The 27,712-nt window shown below is 38.1% G+C and overlaps 6 protein-coding genes across 6 annotated transcripts; 2 read left to right on the top strand and 4 right to left on the bottom strand.

The window, feature by feature from the left end:
- Positions 1-1,965: 1,965 nt before the first annotated feature.
- Positions 1,966-5,909, top strand: LOC145218910 (microfibril-associated glycoprotein 4-like). The gene is made up of 6 exons (XM_080086308.1): positions 1,966-2,234; positions 2,835-2,938; positions 3,007-3,103; positions 3,562-3,658; positions 4,254-4,382; positions 5,275-5,909. Exons 1-6 carry the CDS (start codon positions 1,982-1,984, stop codon positions 5,456-5,458), a joined length of 864 nt encoding a protein of 287 aa, XP_079942434.1. The 5' UTR covers positions 1,966-1,981; the 3' UTR covers positions 5,459-5,909.
- Positions 5,910-7,797: 1,888 nt separating this feature from the next.
- LOC145219955 (sodium- and chloride-dependent betaine transporter-like) lies at positions 7,798-14,760 on the bottom strand. The gene is made up of 12 exons (XM_080087251.1): positions 14,557-14,760; positions 14,051-14,182; positions 13,253-13,535; positions 12,763-12,910; positions 12,540-12,674; positions 12,003-12,106; positions 10,920-11,013; positions 10,523-10,666; positions 10,271-10,399; positions 9,281-9,487; positions 8,729-8,905; positions 7,798-8,407 (listed from the first exon to the last, which is right to left on the bottom strand). Exons 1-12 carry the CDS (start codon positions 14,720-14,722, stop codon positions 8,336-8,338), a joined length of 1,791 nt encoding a protein of 596 aa, XP_079943377.1. The 5' UTR covers positions 14,723-14,760; the 3' UTR covers positions 7,798-8,335.
- Positions 14,761-18,272: 3,512 nt separating this feature from the next.
- LOC145220215 (uncharacterized) lies at positions 18,273-22,964 on the top strand. The gene is made up of 9 exons (XM_080087490.1): positions 18,273-18,629; positions 19,012-19,097; positions 19,353-19,448; positions 19,526-19,646; positions 20,021-20,200; positions 20,677-20,779; positions 21,076-21,230; positions 21,703-21,878; positions 22,379-22,964. Exons 1-9 carry the CDS (start codon positions 18,578-18,580, stop codon positions 22,541-22,543), a joined length of 1,134 nt encoding a protein of 377 aa, XP_079943616.1. The 5' UTR covers positions 18,273-18,577; the 3' UTR covers positions 22,544-22,964.
- A 504-nt stretch (positions 22,965-23,468) lies between these two features.
- On the bottom strand, positions 23,469-24,368 carry LOC145219954 (uncharacterized). Its single transcript, XM_080087250.1, has one exon. The coding sequence runs from the start codon at positions 24,366-24,368 to the stop codon at positions 23,469-23,471; it is 900 nt and encodes a 299-aa protein (XP_079943376.1).
- Positions 24,369-25,391: 1,023 nt separating this feature from the next.
- On the bottom strand, positions 25,392-26,045 carry LOC145219952 (putative methyltransferase DDB_G0268948). The gene has a single exon (XM_080087249.1). The coding sequence runs from the start codon at positions 26,043-26,045 to the stop codon at positions 25,392-25,394; it is 654 nt and encodes a 217-aa protein (XP_079943375.1).
- A 65-nt stretch (positions 26,046-26,110) lies between these two features.
- On the bottom strand, positions 26,111-27,612 carry LOC145218735 (putative methyltransferase DDB_G0268948). The gene has a single exon (XM_080086137.1). The coding sequence runs from the start codon at positions 27,556-27,558 to the stop codon at positions 26,653-26,655; it is 906 nt and encodes a 301-aa protein (XP_079942263.1). The 5' UTR covers positions 27,559-27,612; the 3' UTR covers positions 26,111-26,652.
- Positions 27,613-27,712: the final 100 nt, after the last annotated feature.

Below are 27,712 nucleotides of genomic sequence, written 5' to 3'. Positions count from 1 at the left end.
TGATTTACGTAAAAATCATTCGTGGCTGAATTTGTTCTTAAGACTATGGGTTTGTTGCTTGTAGTGCTAATAATTCCTTGTCTTACCTTTCGAAAGCTTCCTCCGTTCTCCCACGTGGTATAAGTTCTTACTTCATTTCAACGTTATGTGGCCTAAAGTATTAGCAGTGTGTTCATTCAGCTGTCGTTTCACAGGTTGGTTTCTTCCGTTAATGGACGCGGTGTAGCTCTATTTATTCATGACATACGGATGGCCTTACGACTTTGATAAATATCCAACTATTTCGTGTAAGTCAAAACCGCCCATCCTGTCTGAGTGTACGACCGCAGTTGAACATTATACAGATCTCCGCCGGTGCTTTCTATGCATAGAACATTACACTTTTGCTCACAAACAAAGAACTAGCAAGACTTTCTGGCTATCAGAACCTGGAGATGTTGTTGGTGATGTTGATCCTGTGATACTTCTGCGAAACCGCTTTGGTCGTGTCCAAGCCCTCAAAGTTAAAACCAAATGCTTCGCTCAACAGCACCTCAACTATAGTTATACAGTAAACTGTACCAGCTGAGCTTGTCGTTAAAATTAAGTTGTCAAATAGAGTGTAACACTGATATTGTTAACATTGAAACCTTATTCGACCTTAATGATCAGTAACGGTTTATTGACGAAAGTCGTACGAAACATTGAATGATGTTTTCTAGCTAACTAGTTAGACTCGTACTGATGTCTTTCATGTACATTAAGCTTTGAAGAAACATATGATTTAATCAAGAATTGTTCAGGTGTAGGAATCCCCGAACGCACGCTGAGTTCACTGCCGTTGTAATTTGAATTTTGAACGTTCTAACGTTTCATAAAATTTTCATTTTCTTGCTCACGATAAAGAGGAGTTCTACGCGCCCAACGTCGAACTGCCTGGTTCACAGCGAACTTACACGCATTTTCAGCTATAATTTTAGCAAAACGATCTTCTAAAGTCAGAGGGTACTTAAACTGTATGCGATAGAGTAAACAATGTTCGTAAGCCCATTAACCGTTCTCCCCAGGTTTATGTTAAACACTGCTGGTAGGTAAGCTAGGCAGGCTGATTGTCGCAATGTCGCTTTTTATCAATCATGGTGCTTTCAATCATTTGTCTGATGTGTCGTAAAACGTATTACAACGCTCGCAAGTTGAGGATAGGGAACGTCAACCAATTAGCGAGGAAAACGGCTCAAGTCTGTCGATTTTCGCAACGACTTGTTATCGTGGTCTTATTTTTAAGGTTTTTTTGTGTCAATTTATAACATATGCCTCAGTTTGTGTTATAGTTGGAAAAAAGTTTCATACGACATTTGTGATCTGGCAGCCATACATTGCTTTGCACATGGATGATCATGTAATTACTTGAGCTTGGCAATCTGTATCTCACTACACCACTTAAACGTTGGTAAACAAAGTAATTGAAATCCATTGGAAAGTAATTGATTGATACATATGAGTGCCCAACAACCATTTTTCTTTTTTTTAATGGCAGGTTCATTGTCGTGTGTCTTTTTTTATTTTCTTTAATTGAACCTATGTTTGTTAATGTTTGCAGCGCCAGAAGCACCATGATATTGTATGTGCTTTGGTGTTCGTCAATACAGCATGTCGAGGTTAAGTAAAGAAATTCTCTTTTGAATTCTGACAGTCAAAATCCACGCTGTGTGTGTAAGGCACTTTTTTGGCTTCCTGCACTGATGAGTCTATTATAGTCCTTCGAAGCAGTGTGCACTGTCGACAGCTTACTTGTCATTTATTGGCTTGATGCTTTTGTATCGACTTCCTTGTTGTATGAATTATATTAGATAAAGAACGTGGTTAAAAGAAGTAAATCGATAGTTTGGCGAAAGCTGAGAACGAAACGCTTTGACTTGTTGCCTGTTAGTGTTACAAAACAGTAGTCATATATTAGTTGAGTGTGTAATTGTTTTTAGACTTTGGAACAAAACCAGAAGAGATGTGGTTTATATTACTTTGCCTGTTGCAACCTTTGATAATAAACGGCCAAAGTTGCAGTTACGTCACCGTTCCTGTTTGTGGCGATGACGTCATAGTGACGCCGGGTCAGATCGGGGGTCAAAGAGGTGAGAAGGGGGACCCTGGTCAGCCGGGAAAAATGGGTCCAATTGGTTCGAAGGGAGAAAAGGGTGTCATAGGTGGGACTGAAAATTACGAAGAGTTTAAAGAAGAAGTCAGATGCCGCCTACGAAGTATTGTGAATTTTATTTTGTTGTTTCAAATCTATTAGAAATTCGGTAGGAGGTCATAGACGTCTAGAAATGATTTGAATTTAGAAATTCTGGCAACACTTTACCAAAAACCGATTGTGTATTCAAAATTTTAAAACTTTATTCATGAAATCGTTTCAATTAGGTTAAACACCAGATATGTTAATGCAGTGGTTCTTAACCTTTTCACCACGGCCGAACCCATATGATATTCTTCAGCCTTTGGTCGAACCCCAACAATTAGGTTTCTAACTCATTTTGTGGTTTTGACCATACGTTTTTGCTGCCAACAAAGATTTGTTGTTTTGCTGGTTACGAACAATGCGCACAGTGTTCTTTGTTACGTCAAATATAACCTATAGTTGCAACGTTCCTATATTTTGCCATCCAGCAAATAAAAAGTATTTGTACATCAAAAGACCTTCGTCGAACCCCTGATTTAACGTTGCCGAACCCCTGGGGTTCGATCGAACCCAGGTTACGAACCACTGTGTTAATGTTATGCAAAGTAGTTTTTTGTCGCCAACGTGTCAATGCGTTTACCATCCACCAACGCCATTGAAATAGAAAACGCTTTTCTAGATTTGGAAAACTCTATGCGCCCTGCAAGCTGCATGACGTCATCTGTTTACGGGCGGCAGACATTGCGTAATGGAGACGAAGCATTTTGTGACAACGGATGGACGGTAAGTGATTTCGCTGTACTTAAAGTTGTCAAGTATGTGGGTAACACGCGATATTTCCACTTTTGTAGGTCTTTCAACGTCGATTTGATGGCTCTGTTGACTTTCTGTTAAACTGGGCAAACTATTCCAGCGGGTTTGGGAACCTATCTGGCGAGTTTTGGCTGGGTAAGACATAAGTAACTCTCCATTCTATCGATGTGTATAAAAAAACGCCAATTTGTTGTAGTTTGTGACTTGTGGTTACTTTAAAATGCTGTAACATACGTAGTTGTGTATTCATTTTTTGTGCCTTACAACTAATGGAATGTTGTAAAAGTTAGAGTTGTGTGCAACAGTGTTGGAAAGTCACGTTCTTAAAAATCGCCACTCTTCTTGTCAAAACAAGCCCCAAAACCGCCAATCCGAAGTAAATTAAAAACGAGTTCACTTATGAAGTAATAAAAATCGCCATTCTGGCAATACTGGGATAAAATTTGTCTCCTGTCCAAAGTTACATGGGGATCGGTTTTACTATTTATCTTTGTGTCCATAACGGTCTACTTTTGTGTGACAAGTTTTTTCGCTATCTCAAGGACACAATTTCAATTTGTTTAGCCTACATATACCTCATGTTTTCTTATTAGGTCTTAATAAGCTTCATCAGCTTACATTTAGAAGGAGTTGTAGGCTTCGTGTTGATCTGTGGGATTTCAGTGAAAACTACGCTTATGCAGATTACAGGTATTTCAAAAAAATCACCATTTCTCTGTGATAGATTGAGCCTTTTAACAGAAGTTTGAGACTAAACTAAATTTTATTTTAATACGCTGAGAATGATGCCAGTTTTGGCGAAAATGAACAAGCTTTTGAGGAATTAATCTCTGAAGATACTTGCTTGAGCGAAATATATTTGTTCTTTGTACTAAAGCTAACTGATTTTCAGCCTTGAAACAAACGTTTCCAAACTTGTGATTTATAAGTTTTAGAAGGAAATGTAGTTAGGCATAAAACTATTTGAACGATTGCAAGCCGCTCGGTGTGACGTTAATCGTTTCTTAATAAGCCTATCCGTTGTTACATAATAAACCTATTTGCTAGTAATTGTTAGTGTGGCAAATGAGTAATGCTGATCAGAACGTATACAATGTCAACAAGAAATACAAAATCTCACAAGTAGGGTATTTGGTTGAGATAAAAGTCACCTGTGTATTTGTGGGTTCCATTCCCACCACAGACTATTTTTTCTAGCCTGTGCATTGTCATATGTGGTAATGCTTGATGACCGGCTAATGATAATGAAATGCGGTATTTATTGCTACTCGTTTTCCGTTTTCAGCTTGTTTTTCATTGAAAGCGAAAGTGACAACTACCGTTTGCATGTTAGTGGTTATGATGGCACGGCTGGTGATGCTATGGGTTATCACGATGGTATGGCGTTCTCTTCTTCAGATCGCGATAACGATTTGTAAGTTTGCAGTGTTATTGTCTTTTTCTGATGCACCTTATCACTAAACCAAACCCAGCCATGGATTTAAACTTAGCCCTTAAGTGTTTAGTTCTTAACTGATACTGGTCAATCTGGCGATCCCCTACTAGGAAGCTGACATGTGCAGCTAACGAGGCAGGCAACGGTGCTTGTGATTTGACTTTCGGCGGATTCTCCACTGATCCTGCGTAGCTCAGTTGGTAAAGCGCGAGTCCCGGAAAGACTCCTGTCGTGGGTTAGAATCCCACCGCAGGCTAGATTTTTCTAGCCTACGCCTTGCGATATGGTGGTGAATGCTTGGTGACCGGCTGATTCGGTATGGCGCCTTGGGCCTGGCGTAGGCTAGAAAAATCTAGCCTGCGGTGGGATTTTACCTGTGATTTAAGTGTTTAGTGGCGTTTATCGAAAACAAAACGGGCAGTCTCACTCTCTAGGTAAGTACCTAGGCAAACAACACCCCAAACCGTTCCAGTCGTATATTCAGTGGTGGGATTCAGCCGGTTCGCACCGGTTCTATAGAACCGTCTCACGAGCTTTTATGAGATCAGCGAACCGGTTAGCATAACTGGTTACTGTCAATAGACTGAAAAATATGACTCTTCTGATAGAATCGGAAGACAAAAAATTTGAATCCCACCACTGCGTATATTACTAATCAATAAGCAACACAAGTAAACTTTGGTGTGTTGTCACCAAATCGTAAAATTATTTCTTTTAATGACAGCAAGTGTTCTACCTTACAAAGGGCCATTTTTAGGCCGTTTACAAACAAAAAAGATTAGGTTTAAAAATGTTTGCTTTAGCTTAGGACCCATGAACTGCAAAAGCTAAAAATGAAAAATAGAGCACTAATGTGTTGTTTTCTGCGTAGGGCTGATGATCATTGTGTCTTTCGGCACAACTCTGGGGCTTTTTGGTACAAAACCTGTTTTTATGCCAGCCTGAACGCTCCGTGGGGCCGCAGCACAAAGTCCTGGGACAAAATTGTCTGGTACCAATGGAAAGGGTCCGATGAAGCCTTGAAAGCGGTGAACATGAAACTCAGATGTGACTAAATTGGTTTTGAACATTTAAACATGTTTTTTAAATGTTTAAAGGGTGTAATGATAAAATTTTGTTTTATATTTTAACCATTTAATCCAACAGCAAATCAACCATTAATATAACCAATATATCATTCATTCTTAAAGTCACCAAAGGGACAGTTCAGTATCCTTCGCTTTTATTGTCGCTACAAATTGAAAATTGTACATATTTGTGGGTCGGCATGAAAACTAATCATCAATTACCACACGCAAATAAACTTAAACTAACCATGAGTTTAGGTAAGAAGGTTGGCTATAGAAGGATATAAGTCAAGGGTTTCTTTCATTACTGATTTGTACACGAACCCCATTGAAGCAACTTCTAAAACCTGATTGACGTTACAGCCTATGTCAAATCTGACCTGTTAAAATTCTATATATAGACGGAGAAAAATATAATAAGTTGGGGCCAAGAAACAAGTAAAATATGACGGACAAATTAATCAAAAAAAAACAGAAAGTTAACCATTTCATGTTTCACTTAAAGGTAATCTATAAAAAGAAACTGATGATTCAATAAAAGTTTTCAGAGCCCAAAATAGATGACCGGTCACTGAACAAAATCCCTTAAGTATTTTTAGACTGATTAAATTATCGGTCCATCGACTCGAATGCACGAAAATCCCTGGTAAAGCAGAGAAAAATCCCGGCCATTTGCTGTTCGTTTGTCCGATGTTTATGCGAAAGAGCACGAAAACTCGACATGATGAGGTCAGTTTGTTACTGTTCCTTGAAACGAAGTTAATTTTGCAAATCACGTTGTAAAGTGAAACACGTTCCAGTCGCTAAACACTTCCGATTTACACCGAAAACGTGTCTTTCATACAAGTCAGGCACCACTTAAAGGCGAGCACATCTGTTTACAGTATACAGTAGTAGGAGTTATATTGTCAATTATGGAACTGTGCAGAGTCCTTGTTGCTTTGTTGGTGATTTGGCAAGTTGCAGGTGAGAAGGTTTCCATGCTTCATAGGTACAAGACAACTTAAGTAGTCATGTTGTTGTGTGTCTTTAATACAAGCTTGTATTCATTAATATTAACTACCACTAATAACGAACAACAGTCACATCACGGTTAAACAACAGAACAAAGATGCTATGCGGTACGAGGTAGTTTCAAAACATTGACTGACACAAACTCTTCTAGCTGTTTTACCAACTTTAAACCAAAAAAAACTTTTCACAATAAAACACTTGATGGTAAAAAAAGGACTCCATCTCATTGATGACTTTCTAACTCAAATAGAACTCTGTTGAAAGAGTTCTACGTCGTGTCAAAATAAGCCCTGCTACAATGTTTTCTCATTGATGTTTTAAGGTTTGGAGTGTTGGACCTGCACTGAAATGGATAGCCCCGAAGATTGTGCAAGGCACGGAAAACTGGCAACGTGTACAGCAAATAACGTCAGTGTTTCACATTCATAAGTTTGTTAGTTTAGCAACAACGACGTTATCTGTTTGTTTCTACGGTCTTTTCGTTGCAACTGTATAATCAAAACAAAATAAAACGTATGATGATCATCCGTAGCTTATATAATTGCATTTCTGCAATAATTTTTATCACAGATGACGCCAAACTTTTATGTTTTGGAGTTTGTTGGGTATAAGCATGTCGCTTTTGGTGAAAAATATAACTAATCTTTGTCATTTCGAAAACAGGACGTATGTCAATCGATAGTAAGACGTGTGGACAAAAACGTTTTCGTCGTAAAAGGCTGCAAGGAAGATGTTACATGCAAGAAAAACGAAAATCAGGTCAAAAACGTGCACATGTGTTTAGATTCCAATGTTTTGGTTAATCAGTGGTTCGAATACATAAGTTGTGGCATCAAACAGAATAGGTGAGACATTGCTTTCTAGCATGTTACTCCCAACAAACTGGAGTCCCGTTGGATGGCTACATTAGCCAATACGGACTACTTCTCGTTACCAGCTATACTGATGAGACCTTGTTGGTCGAAACAGCGTGCACTGTCTGCAGCTTATCATCTATTGACTTGATGCTCTTACACGAGTACATAAGATTTGCCAGTTTTTGTCCAACCGACAACCTGCACAGTTGATCATAACATCGCTTATTGAAACGTCCGCACAAAGCTGTATTCTGTATACACAATCTCTCTGGCATTTATTTTTTGGATTAAACTTCTTTCAATTCCGTGCACAGTGTTTCTAACGAGTTTTTAATTAATGGCCCCATGCATCCGCTTTAAGCCGCAGTAAAATGAATTAAGCGAAATAAACAAACGCCAGCCCTGACACAATATGGTAAGTAGGGCAAAAAAATATTTCCGGTTGCTGCCAGGATGTGACGCAATTGACTTCTTTTTTATTTTACACATTTTGTTTCAGCCAGTATTTATCTCGTAATGCAGCTAACATAGACGTGCAACAGTATTTACTTTGGTTAGTAATAATGCCAGAGCTCAAAAAAAGCTCTCAAATTCTGCGCTGGGAATAAAATATGGTTAGAAATACGAAACAAAACGTGCTGCGTCCACAACCGTAGATATGAAATTTTTTTCACTTGATGGTCTCTATTAAAAGTCGTGTACATTTTGTTCACAAAAATGTCACATGAACAATTTTAAACTTGACTTTGTGCTTCATGGAAGTTATTACTTGGTGCAATAAAATTTGATCCTAGTAAAAAAGGACAATGTGCCAAACGTATTTTCTTAATGTAAGAAAACACATGTTACTACAATTTGCTACATTACAGTAAAATCTACCCAATGCAATAACAATTTTCGGAACTAACAAATGGCCCGCTCCAAAACACACACACACAGTGCGGCGCAAGAGCAATTAAAAATATACACTTGCTTCTTTTCATAGAATGAAATATTACACAGACGTAGATATGTCGACCATAGGCTCCCCTTCCTTGACAATTTCCGTAGGTGGTTGTCCCAGCAACTGCAACACAAAATTAAAGTTTATTTATATTTTATCCAACAACAACGCTTGAGTGTTTCATTTCGTGAAAATCGTTCGTGACTGAACTTGTTCTCACGACTAGCGGGGTTAGTTGCTTGATGCGTAAATTGTTTGTCAAAACGGTAAATGAATGTTGCACATAAAGTGTTTGTAGAAGAAACGTAATACTAATTATGCACATATATGATTTTAAGGATGTTTTCTTATTGAACTTAAAACGTATTTATCCAAAACCTTGTGATTGTTTTCAATCGAGTGACTTGTAATTCAAAGCATTAAGACATCGAAACCTTGTCTTACCTTTCGAAAACTTCCTCCGTTCTTCCACGTGGTGTAAGTGCTGTAGATCGCATATGCCGGGATCATTATAACTGAACTGAAGCTCATTAGATGGGCGATAGTTTGTGCCCATGGTGGATATACATAGTCCCGATAACGTAGTGGTTTATGCATTGTCACGTAGTATCCCGCTATTATCTATAAACAGAAGCGTTGATTTAATTGGTAAATGCAAGTCCTGAAACAATATGTACTCGACAAACTTGTTCTATTAAAAATGTGGGTATGTTTTGGATTAATTCTCTGCAACCAGAGATTCTTAACATTTTACCCCTCTTTAAAGTGATACATTATTGACATCTCAAACTTTTTCTTCAGATAAATATTATAATATACTGCAGGCGAATCCGGTTAATCGCATTGTCAACTTCCTTAGTTTATTACCAGACGACTTTCTTAACAAGTAATAGTCTACGGTTTCACAATTAATAAGCAACTAAACGGAATACGCGATTAACCGAATTCATCTGTTTATGACTAGTACGCATCCCCTACCAAAACCACATTACTTACAATGCATATAATAGGCGCTACAAATTTCCAAGACACCAGCAGCCAATATTTCCCTCTTTGTTTCCCGATCATATTCTTTATTTCCACCCAGTAACGCTCGAAGCCGAACACCCAAGCAATTGCCACACATTCGGTTCCAGCAATAAGGAACATACACCAGCCCGCTGTTCCGTAATTGTTGTATATCTCAAACACGTATACTCCACCCTATGATAAAAGAAAGTGAAACTAAACAATTACTAACGCATATAGTTATGTATATGTTTTTATTTAGAGTGTGTAACAAAGAAATTCAATGATTAGGCTAGTGATTCCCCACCTTTTTTGTCCTGTGCACCCCTTTTTGTCGATATTTAAATATAATTCCCCCCTCCCCCTACAAATTTAGTTTGCTAAAATATCGTTTACATTAACATTTTAATGTAATTCTTAAAACAGAATTTAAACTCTGATGTCGATTATATGAGAAATTTCTTTTTCTCAGCTCATATATGGCAAATGCAACAAACTACATAGCACAGACAACCAGTAAAAGATTAATATTGTGACGCAAATCCCCCCTACAAATTACGAAATTCTCCCCTAGTGGGGAATTCCCCCTGGTTAGGAACCACTGGATTATGCAATCTCTTGTCAAGTTAAACATGCCATCATAGAATTTTTGTCAGGACAGTTGACTATGTAACCTATGTGTCCTTGCTATTTACGTAATGTTTAACAATGGAACTGTGATGAGAAAGTGACTATGCTGCAGAGAAAATTTTACTTGACTTAACTAAAATCGACGTTTCGACGTCCCATACAAGACGCCTTCATCAGAAAAAAATGTCATATCTTGAATTTTTACTGCTTTTAAAATTAAACATGCCATCATATTTTTGTCTCTTCCCTTGTGCCATTGTATCCGCTAACGCCATTGGTCTTTTGGGTTAAGTCTGCTGAAACATTAGCTATGTATTTCACCTCAAAAATGGGTGTAGGCTATCTTACCTGTGTGACCATTGAGAGTCCAGCACATCCGAATATGAAGCACACAATGGCATGGTAGAGTTCCTTTCTCTTTCGTAAAGCTGGAACGTTGTCAAACAAGATTGCCGTTATGACTTCTTGCGCGATAAACTAAAAAGATGGTTGTTTCAGCGCCTAGTTTTTTTTTTGTATTTGGAAAACATTGCTTCGGTTTTCTGATGTTTGTGCTTTTCGTAATGTTTTTCTCAATAACACGTTTGCCAAAGTCCTTACCATTGAGTCGAAACCGATAAAAATAATCATGAGAAAGAACACGGTGCTCCACAGTTGTGGTAGTGGTAAGAGTGACAATGCTTCTGGGTAGGCAATGAAAACAAGCCCTGGCCCTGAACTTGCAACCTTCTCCACTGTGGTGTTCTGTAAATATTTTATTGGCAATACTGTATATATTTTGCGACATACAATTTAGGGTATTTTAAAACTGAAATGTGTAGCGACCACAAAGCTGATTTTTTGTGACAGTTTTGTGAAAATTTTCCATGGTGATTTCCTTGCAGGAGTCAGTCAGCAATAAGAACGGTAGTCTAAAAGATCTTACACACCATTTTAACGTTTTTTTTTCGAACAGAACAATGTTTAAGTCTAACTTTTGTGTTTTTGACCTAAATACCTGATAGTTTGCCATAAATCCAAGTGTAGAGAATACAGCTAAACCACTAACAAAACTCGTCATGGCGTTGAATATTGAGAAAACGGTTGCATCTCTGAAACAATAACTGCAGTAGTTGTTTGTTTGTTCTTAAACTTGTATAGTTACATTAGAAATCAGTATTTGTGGTACCATTGGTGATGAATTGGCTCATGTCAATACGTTTCACAGTAAAGCATATTACTTTAAAGGACAACCCCTTTATGCATTACCAATATCCTTTTGGATATTTGCATGTTAAAAACGCAAAAACATGCTGTGTAGTGTATGCAAAACAACAGCTGCAATGAGGACTTCCTCGAGGATGTTTGTTTAGCTGACTTTATCGTGTGGCGGTTAGCAATTCAGCTGTTATTCTACTTACAGGGATTTTGCACACGCCTGCTAAAGTTGGAACGTGCTTTCCTGTGGTTTTTTTTACACCACTGCTTTTCAAAAAAGCCACGGAGCTGGGGAAAACGTTAAAGTCCTCGTTTCCAAAGTTTTGCACTGAAGTATCTATTGGAATGACTCACTACGAATGTGTCAGAACAATCTTAAGTGTTAAAAGGTTTTCACTATTATGAGTTGAGCCGCAAACACTGCCTTACATAGTAACCTAATATGGCCTTTTGAACTGCGTCTGTCTTGTTGTGCCGGAAGAAAATAGTATGCTGTCGCCACCACGAGCCGTAGGTTAAATCAAAAGTTTTCTATCCCTTACTTTTATGTACACCCCAGCTTTCGAAGGATTAACATCCCGTGCCAAACTTCTTTAAGATACTGATTCTGCCATAATGAACATTTTATTGCCGCCAAACATGTCTTTTACTTCAGTTTGGTAACCTATGCTTGAATGCAAACAAACAAATATACCAATTAACACTGAAATTTCGCTTTATCAACGTTCAGAAATCGTACTGGTAAAGTTTGGCCAATTTTTAAGTTTAAATACTAATCCTGCTAAATTAAGCATCTTATGTCCCGCCAAGTATCTTACATTTACCCCCAGTTGCTTTCAATGCAAAACACACACTAACAATGATGGAGTACTGCTTTACAAACCTCCAGAAGTTGTGGTGGTAACTGTTGTAGCTTCCCAAAGTTGTCAAAGTCCCGAAACCCACGGTAAAAGAATAAAGAACTTGCGTTGCAGCCGCAACCCATACCTGTGTAGTGAATAATAAGTTGAGAAATTGCTGTTTTGTAGAAATCATTTTTTTGTTGAAATTGTGATACAAAACTGTTGTTTTTACAACTAACGCTGTGCGTTTTGGAATGGTATGTCGTTGTTTGTCTGGTTGCAGTTATTTTGAAGCGTCAACAGTAATTAACCATGGGAGTAATACCACGAAACGGATATACGCATTTAGGATTTTGAAGTTTGTAATAATACTGTACTTCTTAAGCCAACCCTTTTAAACTGTCGATATAAGAGTCGTGGAATTTGACAGTAGCCGTAGTTACGTAACACCGATGTCCTAAGGTGAACTCAGCGAGCACGGAAACCTCGCGTAGAAAAAAAAGGGCAAAAGCTCTCTTGATTTTGCTATTTTTTCCGCTTTATTCATATTTCTACAACAACTTCAACAACCTGTTTACCTCTGGTTTCATGATTTTTGTCACGTCAGGGATGACATAATATCTAAGGCCGAGTGTTGCGCCCTCAAGTGTTAGGCCACGAACCAGGATCACCAAAATAAGCAGCAAAGGCAAGGTGGCTGTCACGTATACAATCTAATGAGGAAAAAAAACATTACTATATCAGTCTTTGTTAGATCAAGACAAGTTATTACGCAAAATAAAAACTTGTGAATTAGAGCACCTTAGCCGTCCACTTGATGCCCTTAAACGTTGCCAAATAAGCCAGGATCCAAACCGCTATGAGGCAAATTACGAGATCTGGACGAAAACTGCCAGAAACCTCGATTGCTGGCGACACGTCTAATATTCCACGGCTGGAAATAAACACACTTAAAGCTGTGGAGATTTGCTATAAGGCTACCATGGACTACCAAAGTTTTGGCCCTTTGGTTATTTTACTATGATTTACTGTTGTTTTGTCATCACAGTATGTTGCCAAACGTATATGAATACCCACTATAATCTGGTAAAGTTTCATTTTTGTCAGTATGTGTGAATAAGTAAGAGTCAAAAGTCCAAATTGATTAAAAATCAAAGGATCGTGTTTCGCTTGAAATAGATAGCCATAGACTTTAATAGTTGGTAGGTGGGCTTACCATTTGTGGATTAGGATAATCTTTCCTTACCGGTGTCACATAGAGTGAAAAACTATTATACCAGATTTTACTCACAACCAATACTCCGTGGCTGACGAGGTCACTTCTAAGGCAGTTGTCGCATTATGGAAACCGTTTACCATGTGTGAGATCGCACCGGTATCAAAATTCTCAGTTGGGGTAGAATTGGTCGAAGCTTTGGCCGTAACGCAGCGGTCTGTGTTCCACGGGTTTTCACAAGTCGACCAGGGCAGTGGAGACATAAAGCTGACTTGAAAATACTTGAAACACCACGCCATGATCACCGCGTAGCAAACATTGCAATGAAAATTGACCACAATTTGGGCGACCGCCAGACCTGTAGATTTTTGCACATCTTGTAATCTAAATCCGACCGCTCTTAATTGGTTGCTAAACAATTTTACTACACACAGGTTATTGGTTTCTGTTGATTCGTTGACGCTTCCGATGTTTCACTCGCGAGCGACGCAACTCAGGTTTTCGACACATCAGACAAATGTTTGAAACCAGCACGACTGCTAAAAGAAGCGCCATTGCGACAAAGGGCCTGCCCAGCTTATAACAAAACCTACCAACAGTATATACACAAACGTGAAGAGACGGTTAAAGGGCTTACTTGAAGTGCTACCTGATCTTATTGAATGCCGTTCTTCCACATACCATTTTAATCAGTTCTGTGGTCGGATTTAAACAAACTGGAATTATCTAATTATCAAATCACACCAGGCCAAAATGGAATGTTATGGCAAAACTTATTTAAGACAGCCACCTTGCGATAAATCGTGAGGCTATAATAGGATCTATAAACCCACTAGTAATGGCTTTGATCATTTGATCACATTTATGTTTTACCTTTGAATACAGGCACGATCTCCCAGCTTTGCACAATTCCACGTCTGACTCTTTGTCCGATTGAAGTCTCCATCATCACCATGGGAACCCCCAACACCATGACAAAGAAAAGGTAAGGAAACAGAAAAGCTCCTATAAATCCATAAAACAACACTTGCATTTCTATGTACTAAATATAATGCGAGGCTATTCTCGTATTTTAAACACCACTTTATTTTTGCATTGATAGATAAATAAAGACTAAAAAGTATCAGATATTTTTCCTTTCCCAAGTCTGCTACAGGGTCACCATTCTCACATAAACAGCATTATGTCAGTATGCTTTAGGCTTCAACGCCAGTGTACCTTAATTTGGTCGACTTGGTTAAAATGTCAGATGTGCTAGAACTCAAATGGTTTCACCTTGTTTATTTTTTGGAAAGCATGCTTCATTCAACATAAAAAAATTGAAACTTATTACATTACAAGTCGACAGAAACTCATGAACTGTGCAAACTCCCACTTACCCCCACCATTCTTGAAGCAGAGATATGGAAATCTCCACACATTACCGAGTCCTATTGAACCACCGAGAAGTGCAAGTACAAAGTCCCATGATTTATTCCAGCTCTCTCTTTTGGATTTGGATCCTTTTATTAAAGTCTTTTCCTCTGGGGTAGAGACATCACCCATGGCGTTTCCGTTACAAATTACTTCCTATACTACACCTATATTGACGTACATGCAAATGTTATTAGCTAGCTGAAAGTCGAAACCCTGAACTTACACAACAACGACGTGAGTAACCCGTTTTTTTGTATGTTAAAAACCTAAAGAAACTGTTCGAAAATGTGACGGTTTTCTAGTTACCTTTTAACCAAAAATGATTTTTTTAGTTGCATATCAACTAAGGCAAAGTACGGCGCTGTGCGACCAGAATAAAGTACAACTTGGGTTATCAATAGTTTGCGTTACATTTTAAAGCAGGTTTTCATTTCTACTGTAATAAATCACAATTACCCTCTGTACAGGACCTAACTTTACTCTACTTTTATTACACCAACACAACTATATTTTCCATTAACACAAACCCCATTGTTCTACGCCTATTCAGTGTCGTCACGATGAATGGGACTCGAACTGATACGTTATTTGAACCGTGTGTGAACACTTTTTCAAAAGATCACGCGTCATCATTTTAAGCGTTGTAACCGAACAAAACATTTGGAAGGATACTCAGGGAATCATCAATGTTACCAAATACAACTTGTTTTTTTGTGTATACACATCCAATTTTATACCAGTTTCTTTAACACTTATCTTACATACAACATTTTTTGCAATAACCTTTTCCCCTCCAAAACGTGTAAAGTTTACAATTTTGAGAACATCACGTTTTTCACTTTTACATTCTGTTAACACAAGTAAACTCACTAAAAAAATTAGTTTATTTACCATCTTCGACATTCCTTCGATACGCCTTTGTGTTAAAAACAGCGTTGTTTATCAAAACATTATTAAACAACCTAAAACGTACAGCTCAAATATAAGTGGACCTAAGCCAAATACTTCTTAATTTCAACAACATGTGGCCCTAATTGATACCACTGTGTTCATTCATCAGTCGTTTCACAGCTTGTTTTCTGCCGTTAATTGACGCGGTGAAGCTTTATTCATTCATGTCATTCGGATGGCCTTACGACTTTGTTAAAAAGCAACTATTTCGTGTAAGTCAAAACCGCCTATCCTGTCTGAGTGTACGACCGTAGTTGAACATTAAACAGATCTCGGCCAGTGCAACTTTTCATACAAAGAACATCACACTTTTGCACACAAACAGAGAACTCATAAGACTTTCAGGCGTCACTGAACCTGATGATAACATCGTTGGTGTTGATTCTGTGCTACTTCTGCAAAACCACTTTGGTCCAGCGCTGCCAAAGTTAAGTTGTTAAATATAATATAATACTGACATTGTGAACTTTGGAACCATATTCCACCCTAATGATCAGTACAGGTTTAGGAATGGCCAAACGCACGCTGAGGTCACTGCCGTTGTAATTTGAACGTTCCAACGTTTTATATAATTTTCGTTTCTTGCTCACGAAAAAGAGGAGTCCTACGTGGCCAAAGTCGTACTAGCAGCCATGCATTACTTTGTACATGAATGATCATGCAATGCCTTTTGTTCTGCAATCCTCAGAAAAACAACTTGATAGAATTGCAAACACTTCAATTTGACAATCTGTATCTCACTGCACCACTTAAACGTTGGTAAACAAAGTAATTGAAAACCATTGGAAGGAGTTGATTTACACATATGAGTACCTAAAAGGCATTTTGTTTCAATGGCAGGTTCATTGTCGTGTGTCTTTTTTATTTTCTTAATTGTGTGTTAATGTTTGCAGCGCCAGAAGCACCATGGTATTTTATTTGCTCTGGTGTTCGTCAAAACAGCATGTCGCGGTTAAGTAAAGAAATTCTCTTTTTAATTCTGACAGTCAAAATCCACGCTGTGTGTGTAAGGCACTTTTTTGGCTTCCTGCACTGATGAGTCTATTATAGTCCTTCGAAGCAGTGTGCACTGTCGACAGCTTACATATCATTTATTGGCTTGATGCTTTTGTATCGACTTCCTTGTTGTATGAAATATATAAGATAAAGAACGTGGTTAAATGAAGTAAATCGATAGTTTGGCGAAAGCTGAGAACGAAACGCTTTGACTTGTTGCCTGTTAGTATTACAAAACAGTAGTCATATATTAGTTGATTGTGTAATTGTTTTTACACTTTGAAACAAAACCAGAAGAGATGTGGTTTATATTACTTTGCCTGTTGCAACCTTTGACAGTAAAGGGCCAAAGTTGCAGTTACGTCACCGTTCCTGTTTGTGGCGATGACGTAACAGTCACGCCAGGTCAGCTCGGGGGTCAAAGAGGTGAGAAGGGGGGCGCTGGTCAGCCGGGAAAAATGGGTCCAATTGGTTTGAAGGGGGAAAAGGGTGTCAAAGGAGGGACTGAGAATTAAGTTATATTGCTGATCAAATACAGAAGTAAGCTTTGGTGTGTTCTTAAAGCGTAAAATGGTTTCTTTCAATGACAGCAAGTGTTCTACCTTAACAAGGGGCCTGTTTCAAGGCGTTTAGGTTTCGAAGTTCTTAGTGGTGCGTATCAAAAAAGCGTGTCGTCTACCTTCTAGGCCAGTACCTGGACAGAAAAACGCTTTAAACAGTTCCTTTCGTATCTAGTAAATTGACAAGCTACACAAGTATGTGGGCAAAACCCCTGCTGTGTTCTAATAGCGCAAAAAAGTCTTCACTATTTTATTTAATAAGGGCCAGTGCTCTACCTGAATAGGGCCCGTTTCAAGCCTTTTAGCAACAAAAAAGATTAGGTTTAAAAGAGTTTGCTTTAGATTAAGGCCCAATCGCTCTGCAAAAGCTTCAAATGAAAAAAAAACAAAAAAACGCAGGGCTGATGATCATTGTGTCTTTCGGCACAACTCTGGGGCTTTTTGGTACAAATCCTGTTTTCGCGCTAGTCTGAACGCTCCGTGGGGCCGCAGCACAAAGTCGTGGGATAAAATTGTCTGGGACCCGTGGAAAGGGTCGGATGAAGCCTTGAAAGCTGTGAACATGAAACTCAGATGTGACTAAACTGGTTTTGAACATTTAAACATGTTTTTTCAAACGCTTAAAGGATGTAATGATAAATTTTGTTTCATATTTTAACCAATTAATCCAACAGCAAATTAACCATGTATGTAAGCAATATATCATTGATTCATAAAGTCATCAACTGACAGTGTATTCTTCGTTTTTACTGTCGCTACAAGTTTGCAAATTGTATATATTTGTAGGTCGGCATGAAAACTAATCCTCAATTACCACACGCAAATAAACTCTAAACTAAGGGGTTAATAAGTCAGTGGTTCCTTTCATCACTGATTTGTACACGAACCTCTTTAAAGCAACTTCTAAGAACAAGATTGACGTTACAGCCTATGTCAAATCTGACCTGTTAAAATTCTATATATAGACGGAGAAAAATATAATAAGTTGGGGCCAAGAAACAAGTAAAATATGACAGACAAATTAATCAACAACAAAAAACAGAAAGTTAACCATTTCATGTTTCTGTTAAATCTGATTTATAAAAGGAAACTGATGATTCAATAAAAGTTTTCAGAGCCCAAAATAGATTACCGGCCACTGAACAAAATCCCTTAAGTATTTTTAGACTGATTAAATTATCGGTCCATCGACTCGAATGCACGAAAATCCCTCGTAAAGCAGAGAAAAATCCCGGCCATTTGCTGTTCGTTTGTCCGATGTTTATGCGAAAGAGCACGAAAACCCGACATGATCAGGTCAGTTTGTTACTGTTCCTTGAAACGAGGTTAATTTTGCAAATCACGTTGTAAAGTGAAACACGTTCCAGTCGCAAAACGCTTCCGATTTACACCGAAAACGTGTCTTTCATACAAGTCGAGACTACTTAAAGGCGAGCACATCTGTTTACAGTATACAGTAGGAGTTAAATTGTCAACTATGGAATTGTGCAGAGTTCTTGTTGCCTTGTTGATGATCTGGCAAGTTGCAGGTAAGAAGGTTGACATGCTTCATAGGTACAAGACAACTTAAGTAGTATTATTGTTGTGTATATTCAATGCAAGCTTATATTCATTAATATTAACTACCACTAATAACGAACAACAGTCACATCACGGTTAAACAACAGAACAAAGATGCTATGCGGTACGAGGTAGTTTCAAAACATTGACTGACACAAACTCTTATAGCTGTTTTACCAACTTCAAACCAAAAAAAACTTTTCACAATAAAACACTTGATGGTAAAAAAGGACTCCATTGCCTAATTCACTTTCTAACTCAAATAGAACTTCTACTTAATTACCTGTTGAAATAGTTCTATGTCGTGTCAAAATAAGGCCTGCTACAATGTTTTCTTATTGATGTTTTAAGGTTTGGAGTGTTGGACCTGCACTGAAATGGACAGCCCCGAAGATTGTGCAAAACACGGAAAACTGGCAACGTGTACAGGAAATAACGTCAGTGTTTCACATTCATAAGTTTGTTAGTTTAGCGACAACGACGTTATCTGTTTGTTTCTACGGTCTTTTCGTTGCAACTGTATAATCAAAACAAAATAAAACGTATGATGATCATCCGTAGCTTATATAATTGCATTTCTGCATTAATTTTTATCGCAGATGACGCCAAACTTTTATGTTTTGGAGTTTGTTGGGTATAAGCATGTCGCTTTTGGTGAAAAATATAACTAATCTTTGTCATTTCGAAAACAGGACGTATGTCAAACGATAGTAAGACGTGTGGACAAAAACGTTTTCGTCGTAAAAGGCTGCAAGGAAGATGTTACATGCAAGAGAAATGAAAATCAGGTCAAAAACGTGCACATGTGTTTAGATTCCAATCCAACCGCCTAAACTCATAAATCGCCAATTTACTTGTTTACCAGAACTCAGCACAGGACGAGTATTCATCTGCTTGTAACGATGATCAACCCAACTCACGATGTACGTGTTGTTGTCATGGTGACGCCTGCAACACTGCCACACAGACTTGCATAAGGACGCAAGGTTTGGGCCTTGTTTTGATGCTAACTTCAGCCAATACATTGATCTATCATTCAAATTCGTACACTGTAGTTTGTTATTTTAGTTGGTTATGCATCCTTGTTTACGAATATCCTGAAGTTTTTCCAAATGCCTCGACTTGTTTCCATTTCAAATACTAGAAACTGTAAATCATGTACAGTATAGTTTACTTAATGCAGAAATCGTACGTGAACTTAATCTTTTCAGTTTATAACTTAAATAGTGACTCGATATTTATTCGTACCTTACCTGAATGTCATTCATTTATACTTATACATACTTAGTTAGGGCATTACACTTTAAAACTTTTTACTCAATTGTATGTCATTACTTGACACTTAATTTCTCTTGGTCAGGTTGCCCTGCAATTCCAACAACTCCCCACGTCTCTTTATCATGCAGTGACGATCATAGGGCTGGTTCTGTTTGCAAAGTAACGTGTGACGAAGAGCCATACCAAGTTTACCCTGCTGATTTCGACACCACAACATGTTTGAAAACTGGATCATGGTCGAGGCCTTTACCCTGTTGCGCAAGTAAGATACCAGAAAAGAAAAAATGTTTCAAACAAGTTCAGTTCAGATGATACAGGACAAATGTTAGACAATGCCCCCTAAGCTGTGTTTGTTGGCTAAAGTGGTTTGTCTTAGCTTGTTACGCAAACTAAGCTATACCAGAAACAGACTAGAGGTTTTCAACTTGGGTTAATTTAGTACATGGAAATTAAATACTTTCTCACTGATTTTCTAAGTATTTCGGATCTTGTAGTTATAATTAATACAGTTTAGGCACCATTGTATTTGCGCTGAATCTCCAGTGCTTTATGTAGTAAAATGAACATACCTATTCAGTGGATCTTATAATTTACCAGATAAACAAATGTTCATTTAACGTCAATGATTAATTAAGAAGCAAATGCTTATATTCATGTCAATGCTTCCCTTCTGTTACGCGATTGCCAGACCCAGGTTTAGAACTCCGGTTTAAAATTTCTGTACATTTATTCACACAGAACCCTGTCCACCATACTTTGTCTACGACTCAGTGCTTCTTTATCACACTTCCAACAACGAAAGCTTCCGAACTGTTATGTATCTCATTGCACAATCTGCAAGGTAAAAATACATTCAATTTCCAACAAAAATACTTTTACACCAGCCCAAAAAATGTGCAATGATTTAAATTTTAAAGAATGTAAAACCGTTTTTGTGCAATCTTAGAAAGGTACAAATTTTTAAGCAAAAACCAAGTTATAAATCTGTATATCTCCGGTTTGTTATTTTGTCTCAAGCTCAAACTATAGGTTTTGTCTAAATAGTTTGTTACATTTGTTTTGTTTTGTGTATAAATTAGCTCATGCAGGACTTTGTAACTGTCCTATTGTTTAGCCTTAATTAAGTTACTGTTTCAGACGCGTAGCAATTGGACTTGACTCCGCTTTGTTCGCCGGATTTTACTATAGTGGAAGCCCTCTGTTATCATCCCAGCATTTCTTTAACGAATACCAGGGAGACGTGGCCGTTTTAACTGGGTTACTAACGACAAGGCTGGTGCCGATGAACACTGGTAACATTTTAAGCAGAGTTGTAAGCAGGCCCGATATACGAGTCCGAACCCGACTCGTTTTGACAGGCCTATAATTAAAAAAAACATACACAATGGAAACGAATAGACAGTCGTTTAAACATGACGTTTTAGCGCTATAAGGCATTAGGTTAAGTCCAACAATTAACTACTTCAAGGATTTATATTTAAAAAACATTACGGACACGAATAGTGGCGTAAGGCCGGCCCGACTTACAACTTTGATTCAAGATGTATTTTGCGAGAAAATATCTCCCATTTTTGGAGTTAAGTTAGTTTTATTTCCCTTTTTGTTAGTTTTATTATAGTTTTATTTCGGTAAAAGAAAGCATAGCAACATAATTGCACTAAAATAACCACCAAGTCGGCAACTACAAAGTGGAGGGGACAATTGGTGCATAATGACAGATACGAAGTGTAAATATTTTTAAATAATCCTTCTTCAAATCGACAGAGGATGGCTTGGTGAATACGGGAGCAGCAATTCAACACGCCTTGAATCATTTTTACTCAATTCAAGCTGGAGCTAGAGGGCTGGAAGTACCAAAAGCTTTGACAGTAATTACTGATAGCAATTCTAATGACGACGTCAAAGAACCAGCTAAACGAGCAAGAGAGCTTGGTTACTCTGTAAGTACAGGAACATACCATGGCATTTATATCCAAAAATGTGTCTAATTTATGAAGGAAGACATGACACTCGAAACAACATAGCCCGAAACTGGAAACTAACCTGACATTATAAGCCCGAAATCCAGACCAAAGCTGATTTTCTAACCAAGCCCGTTTCAGGCCCGAACTTTGGTGAATAGCTGCACAAATGAGACCGAGTGTGACGTCACCCCGAACCAATCCCAAAAAATAAACTTAACTTTCGTCTTACATTTTAACTTAACCAGCAGCGTCCATGTTTAGTTGGGATTTCATTTTTACAAAAACTTCAGCAGTTTTTTACAAAAACTTCCATGTTTAGCTGTTCTAAATTAACACAAATTTAGCTACAGACGAACGAAACTAAGTCAACCAATTTGTAATTGATGAGAAGATAAACTACTCCCCAAACCAAATCATCAGAAAAAAAAACTTGTTGTTGACAACGTAAGTCAGTTTTTTATTTATCCTTTTTACAGACCAACGTCATAGCACTGACGTCACGCAGCAAGCAACTTGTCATGGAGGAGTTCCGAGACATCACGGGTGATGACGACAGATTATTTATGATTGACGTCGAAAATCCTGACATCGAAGGTTACTTCAAACAAGCTGAAAAACAGTTTTGCAAACCACCTTGTTAGTTTGTTTTCTCTTGAATCATTTTTTTTTCACTTAACCAACATAATACCTCAACGTGTTACGTTTATTTAAGATGTCTGATCCCTTCATTGTAACTAAACATACTTTTACATGAGCGTCACAGAACACAACTTTGTAAACAACTATAAAAAGCTGATGCACAACCGTTTGTTATAATACATTTTAGTGGAAGAGAATGGGAAAGAAAAGTAGGCGCAGGCAATGTTTAGCTTATTTTAAACACTACCACAACACATTGCGTTGGCAAAGAGAACCTATGAGTGACCGCTATGTTATTCCTTACTTGAAAGCTACTCGTTTCTTCTGCTTCTAGTGGTTCATATCGGTGGCCTTCACTGGCGAGTAAGTTCATTATCACAATTCTTGAAGTTTGCTGCATAAAGCCCAATGATTCACAAACGATTCTGTTTATTTCTTCTGGTTACACAACACGCACAAGGTCTCATTTTTCTCAAGGTAATTGAACAGGGAAACGAAAAAGGAAGATCAACGATAAATCATTGGTTTTTTTGCGATCATTGCGAAACATAATCTTTTTTAACTTGCATTAATTAAGTCAAAATCTAACAAATATGATACAAAAAAATATCTGCTGGAAAAGTATTTGAACAAATAAATTTTTCGTAATAAGCGGTTTACGCAACATTTAATCTTATGATTAGGCTATGTAAACACAACAACATACCAGGAACATTAACTAGTATGGATTTACACTTAATATGGATTTTCAGTAATAACTCATGAGAAAACATGCTACCGTAAAGTAACTCCGATTAATGCCATATGTCACAAACAACATCGTTGGAACAAAAAGTCATGCTTTCGAAGTTAAATTTTTCATTTCTTGCTTAAGAGCAAAATAACAAAACTGATGTGTCAAAATGATGGTTTAAAAGCACTTTACCGCTATAGGTTAGACACAAGTATTATGAACATATCAGCCTCTCCTCGGATCAGAACCTCAGAATCAGGGATTTCCTCGACATTCCAAGCAGCTTTTACTTCGCCACGAAATCTCTCACTCAGATCAAATGGCTTCAGTAGTTCTTCAGTAACCTCAACACCAAGCTCCTCAAACTCCTTGGCTTTTTGAATCAGCACGTTGTGCACACTGTCGACGGACTTCAAATGACCGACTACTTCCTCAAGTGTCCACTGGAAATGCAGTGTCAAATCGTCGTTGTATTCTTTTGTGTTCGACGGAATTGCCTTGTAGATATCTTTGTACTTGTTGAAAACATGATTGTATGCAACAACATCGTACTTGCCTTCCAATAAACATTTTGTGAACAGATCACTGGCATATTTTCCCATTACATATTCATTTCCACCGGGCAGCTCCAGTGGTTCAATAACCGTAGGAAAAGTTGAACAAATTATCGCCAAACAACCGTCGTGTTTCAAAACCCTTCTTGCTTCTTGAAGAAATTTGGGCAGATCAAACCAATGCCCCGATTCGGCGCTTGTAATCAAGTCAGCGCTATTATCAGAAGCTGGTATCTTTTCTGCAGCACCTTGTTTGTAAGTTACGTGCCTAAATACGTTCTGTTGCTGCGCTTGCTTTAGCATTTCAGCACTCACATCAATCCCAACAGCTCGTTTAAAGAACGGCGCAAACAGTCCAGTTGCTTGACCCGTACCGCTGGCAACATCTATGAGTCGATCAAACACGACTGCTGTTTCTTCAGCTATTCCACGATTTCGTTTCAAGAAATTTACCACGACATTTGCCACTTCTTTAGAATACGTCGGTCTATATTTTACATAGACATCAGCAATTTTTTTAGATTCGTAAAAACGCAGCATCTTGAATTCCTCTTGTTGTTTGTGTTCAGCCTTTTGTGTTATAACTTACACATGACTCTGCACAGAGCGAGAAAACAGCTGTCGCTTTGCTCTAGGCAAATTGCGGAAATGTTCTAACAATACGATGTGCTTTCCGCGCAAACACGGGAAACTGGAGACATGTACAGAAAAAACGTCAGCGTTTTAATTCATAACTTTGATTAGTTTAGCCACAACGACATATTCCATATGTTTCTGACGGCTTCAGTTTTGTTAGCTTTATACAGTAGACTCCAGCTTACAATGTCAGCGACAAAATAATAAAACCATTTTATGATGATCAATTAGGAGGGCTTGTTTATAAAAAAATTTCATGCATTGAACCGACGACCCCGTTGTTAAACCTTGTATTAGAAAGTTCGTTGGGTAGTTTGGTAAATACAGGAGCAGCAATTCAACATGCCTTGGATCAGTTTTACTCAATTCAAGTTGGGGCGAGATGGCCTAAAGTACCAAAGGCAATGTCAGTAATTACTGACAGCAATTCTAATGATGACATCAAAGAACCAGCTAAACGTGCAAGAGAGAATGGTTAACGACACTGATTATACACCTCTAGTAGTTAACGAATTAACTTACAAAAACACATGGTACCGTAAAGTAACACCGATCAAAGTTGCAAACAACTTATGATTTTCGATGGGAACGAAAAGTCATACTTGCAAAGTTAAAATTTGTTATTACTTTATGCTTAGCAAAACCGATCAGACAAAATGATGACTCTAAAGCACGTGACATCTATCGGTTGGACACGAGTATTATGAACATTTCATGCTCTCCACGGATCAGAACCTCAGATTCAGGAATATCCTCAACCTTCCAAGCAGCTTTTACTTCGCTACGAAATCTCTCACTCAAATCATATGGCTACAGTAGTTCTTCAGTAACCTCAACACCAAGCTCTTCAAATTCCTTGGCTTTTTGAATTAGCAAGTTTTGCACACTGTCGTAGTATTTCAAATTACCGACTACTTCCTCAAGTGTTCACTGGAAACGCAGTGTCAAATCGTCGTTGTATTCTTTTGTATTTGAAGGAATTGCCTTGAAAATGTCTTTGTACTTGTTCAGAACATGGTTGTATGCAAGAACATCGTAATTACCTTCCAATAAACATTTTGTGAACAGATTACTGGCAAATTTTCCCATTTCATATTCATTTCCACCCGGCAACTTCAGTGGTTCAATAACCTGAGGTAAACTCGAACCCATTATCGCCAAACAGCCGTCGTGTTTTAAAACCCTTCTTGCTTCTTGAAAAAATTTGGGCAGATCAAACCAATGGACCGATTCGGCGCTTGTAATTAAGTCAGCGCTATGATCAGAAGCTGGTATCGTTTCTGCAACACCCTCTTTGTAAATTACGTGACTAAATACGTTCTGTTGCTGTGCTTGCTTTAGCATTTCAGCACTCACATCAATCCCAACAGCTCGTTGAAAGAACGGCGCAAACAGTCCAGTTGCTTGACCCGTACCACAGGCAACGTCTATGAGTTGATCAAACACGACTTGTGTTTCTTCAGCTATTCCACGTTTTCGTTTCAAGTAATTAACCACGACCTTTGCCACTTCTTGAGAAAACGTCGGTCTATATTTTACGTAAAAATCAGCAATGGCTTTAGATTCGTAAAAACGCAGCATTTCGAATTGCTCTTGATGTTTGTACTTAACCTTTATAATTGAACAAGCAAATACACTAAGCGATAGAACATCTGTCGGTTTGTTTTGATAATTTGTTGCGGAAATTATGACATGATTTGTAATTCAAAACATTTAGGATGATGTAAAAAACAGTCACATCAAATGAATGCACGGAAATTAACAATCACTGCAAAGAAATTTAAACACTGCGCAAAATCAAACATTTTATAAGTCCATTTTGTAAACAAAGCAACAATGGACCGGTGGAAAAGTAATGCTGGTTAATCAAGAAAATTCACAAATGGGATAACAAAAACCCTAGTTAATCTTCTTCATCTGGGTTCTGATTAAAACATCCCTCAACGCCCAACATTTCAGGCTGTGTGCAAACAAGACACACATATTAATTTACATTCGCACCCACATTCGGGATATCTTCAATTTTCAACTCAATTTAAGTTCACTTTGAAACATTTCAATAAGGTCAACAGCTTTGAGAAGGAGTTAAGGGCTAAATAGTGTACAGGACGGGCACATTAATAGTATTTGAGAGAAGTAGCAGGACGTCAAAATTGTTACGCGCCTAAATGACAAAGTATATCGGGTATTATTCGTTGAAGTTGGACACAAGTATTATGAACGTTTTATGCTCTCCACGGATCACAACCTCTGTATCGGGGATCTCCTCGACCTTCCAAGCAGCTTTTACTTCGCTACGAAAACTCTCACTCAGATCAAATGGCTTCAGTAGTTCTTCAGTAGCCTCAACACCAAGCTCCTCAAACTCCTTGGCTTTTTGCATCAGCATGTTTTGCACACTGTCGTAGGATTTCAAGTTACCAATTACTTCCTTAAGTGTCCACTGGAAATGCAGTGTCAAATCGTCGTTGTATTCTTTTGTGTTCGACGGAATTGCCTTGTAGATATCTTTGTACTTGTTTAGAACATGATTGTATGCAACTACATCGTAAATCCCTTCCAGTGCATATTTCGTAAACAGTTTAGTAGCAAGCTTTCCCATTTCATATTCATTTCCACCCGGTAACTTCAGTGGTTCAATGACTTGAGGAAAACTCGAACCCATTATCGCCAAACAGCCGTCGTGTTTCAAAACCCTTCTTGCTTCTTGAAGAAATGTTGGCAGATCAAACCAATGAACCGATTCGGCGCTTGTAATTAAGTCAGCGCTATGATCAGAAGCTGGTATCTTTTCTGCTGCACCATCTTTGTAAGTTACGTGACTAAAGACGTTATGTTGCAGAGCTTGCTTTAGCATTTCAGCACTCACATCAATCCCAACAGCTCGTTGAAAGAACGGCGCAAAAAGTGCAGTTGCTTGACCCGTACCACAGGCAATATCTATGAGTTGATCAAACACGACTGGTGTTTCTTCAGCTATTCCACGTTTTCGTTTCAAGTAATTTACCACAACATTTGCCACTTCTTGAGAATACGTCGGTCGATGTTGTAGGTAGAAATCAGCAATGGTTTCAGATTCGTAAAAACGCAGCATTTCGAATTGCTCTTGTTGTTTGTACACAAAAAACAGCCCATATAGGGTTACGTAAAAAATGCGCTGAGTGATAAAATAACGGTCGGTTTGTTTTGATGACGTGTTACGAAAGTATTTTAACATCACAACATTTTTCAAACTACATCAAGATTAA

Source organism: Phallusia mammillata, chromosome 3 (genome assembly GCF_965637545.1).
Source record: "Phallusia mammillata chromosome 3, kaPhaMamm4.hap1.1, whole genome shotgun sequence".
Classification (NCBI taxonomy): domain Eukaryota; kingdom Metazoa; phylum Chordata; class Ascidiacea; order Phlebobranchia; family Ascidiidae; genus Phallusia; species Phallusia mammillata.
The sequence above is the reverse complement of the archived record's forward strand: the minus strand, read 5'-3'. Positions and strand labels throughout refer to the sequence as shown.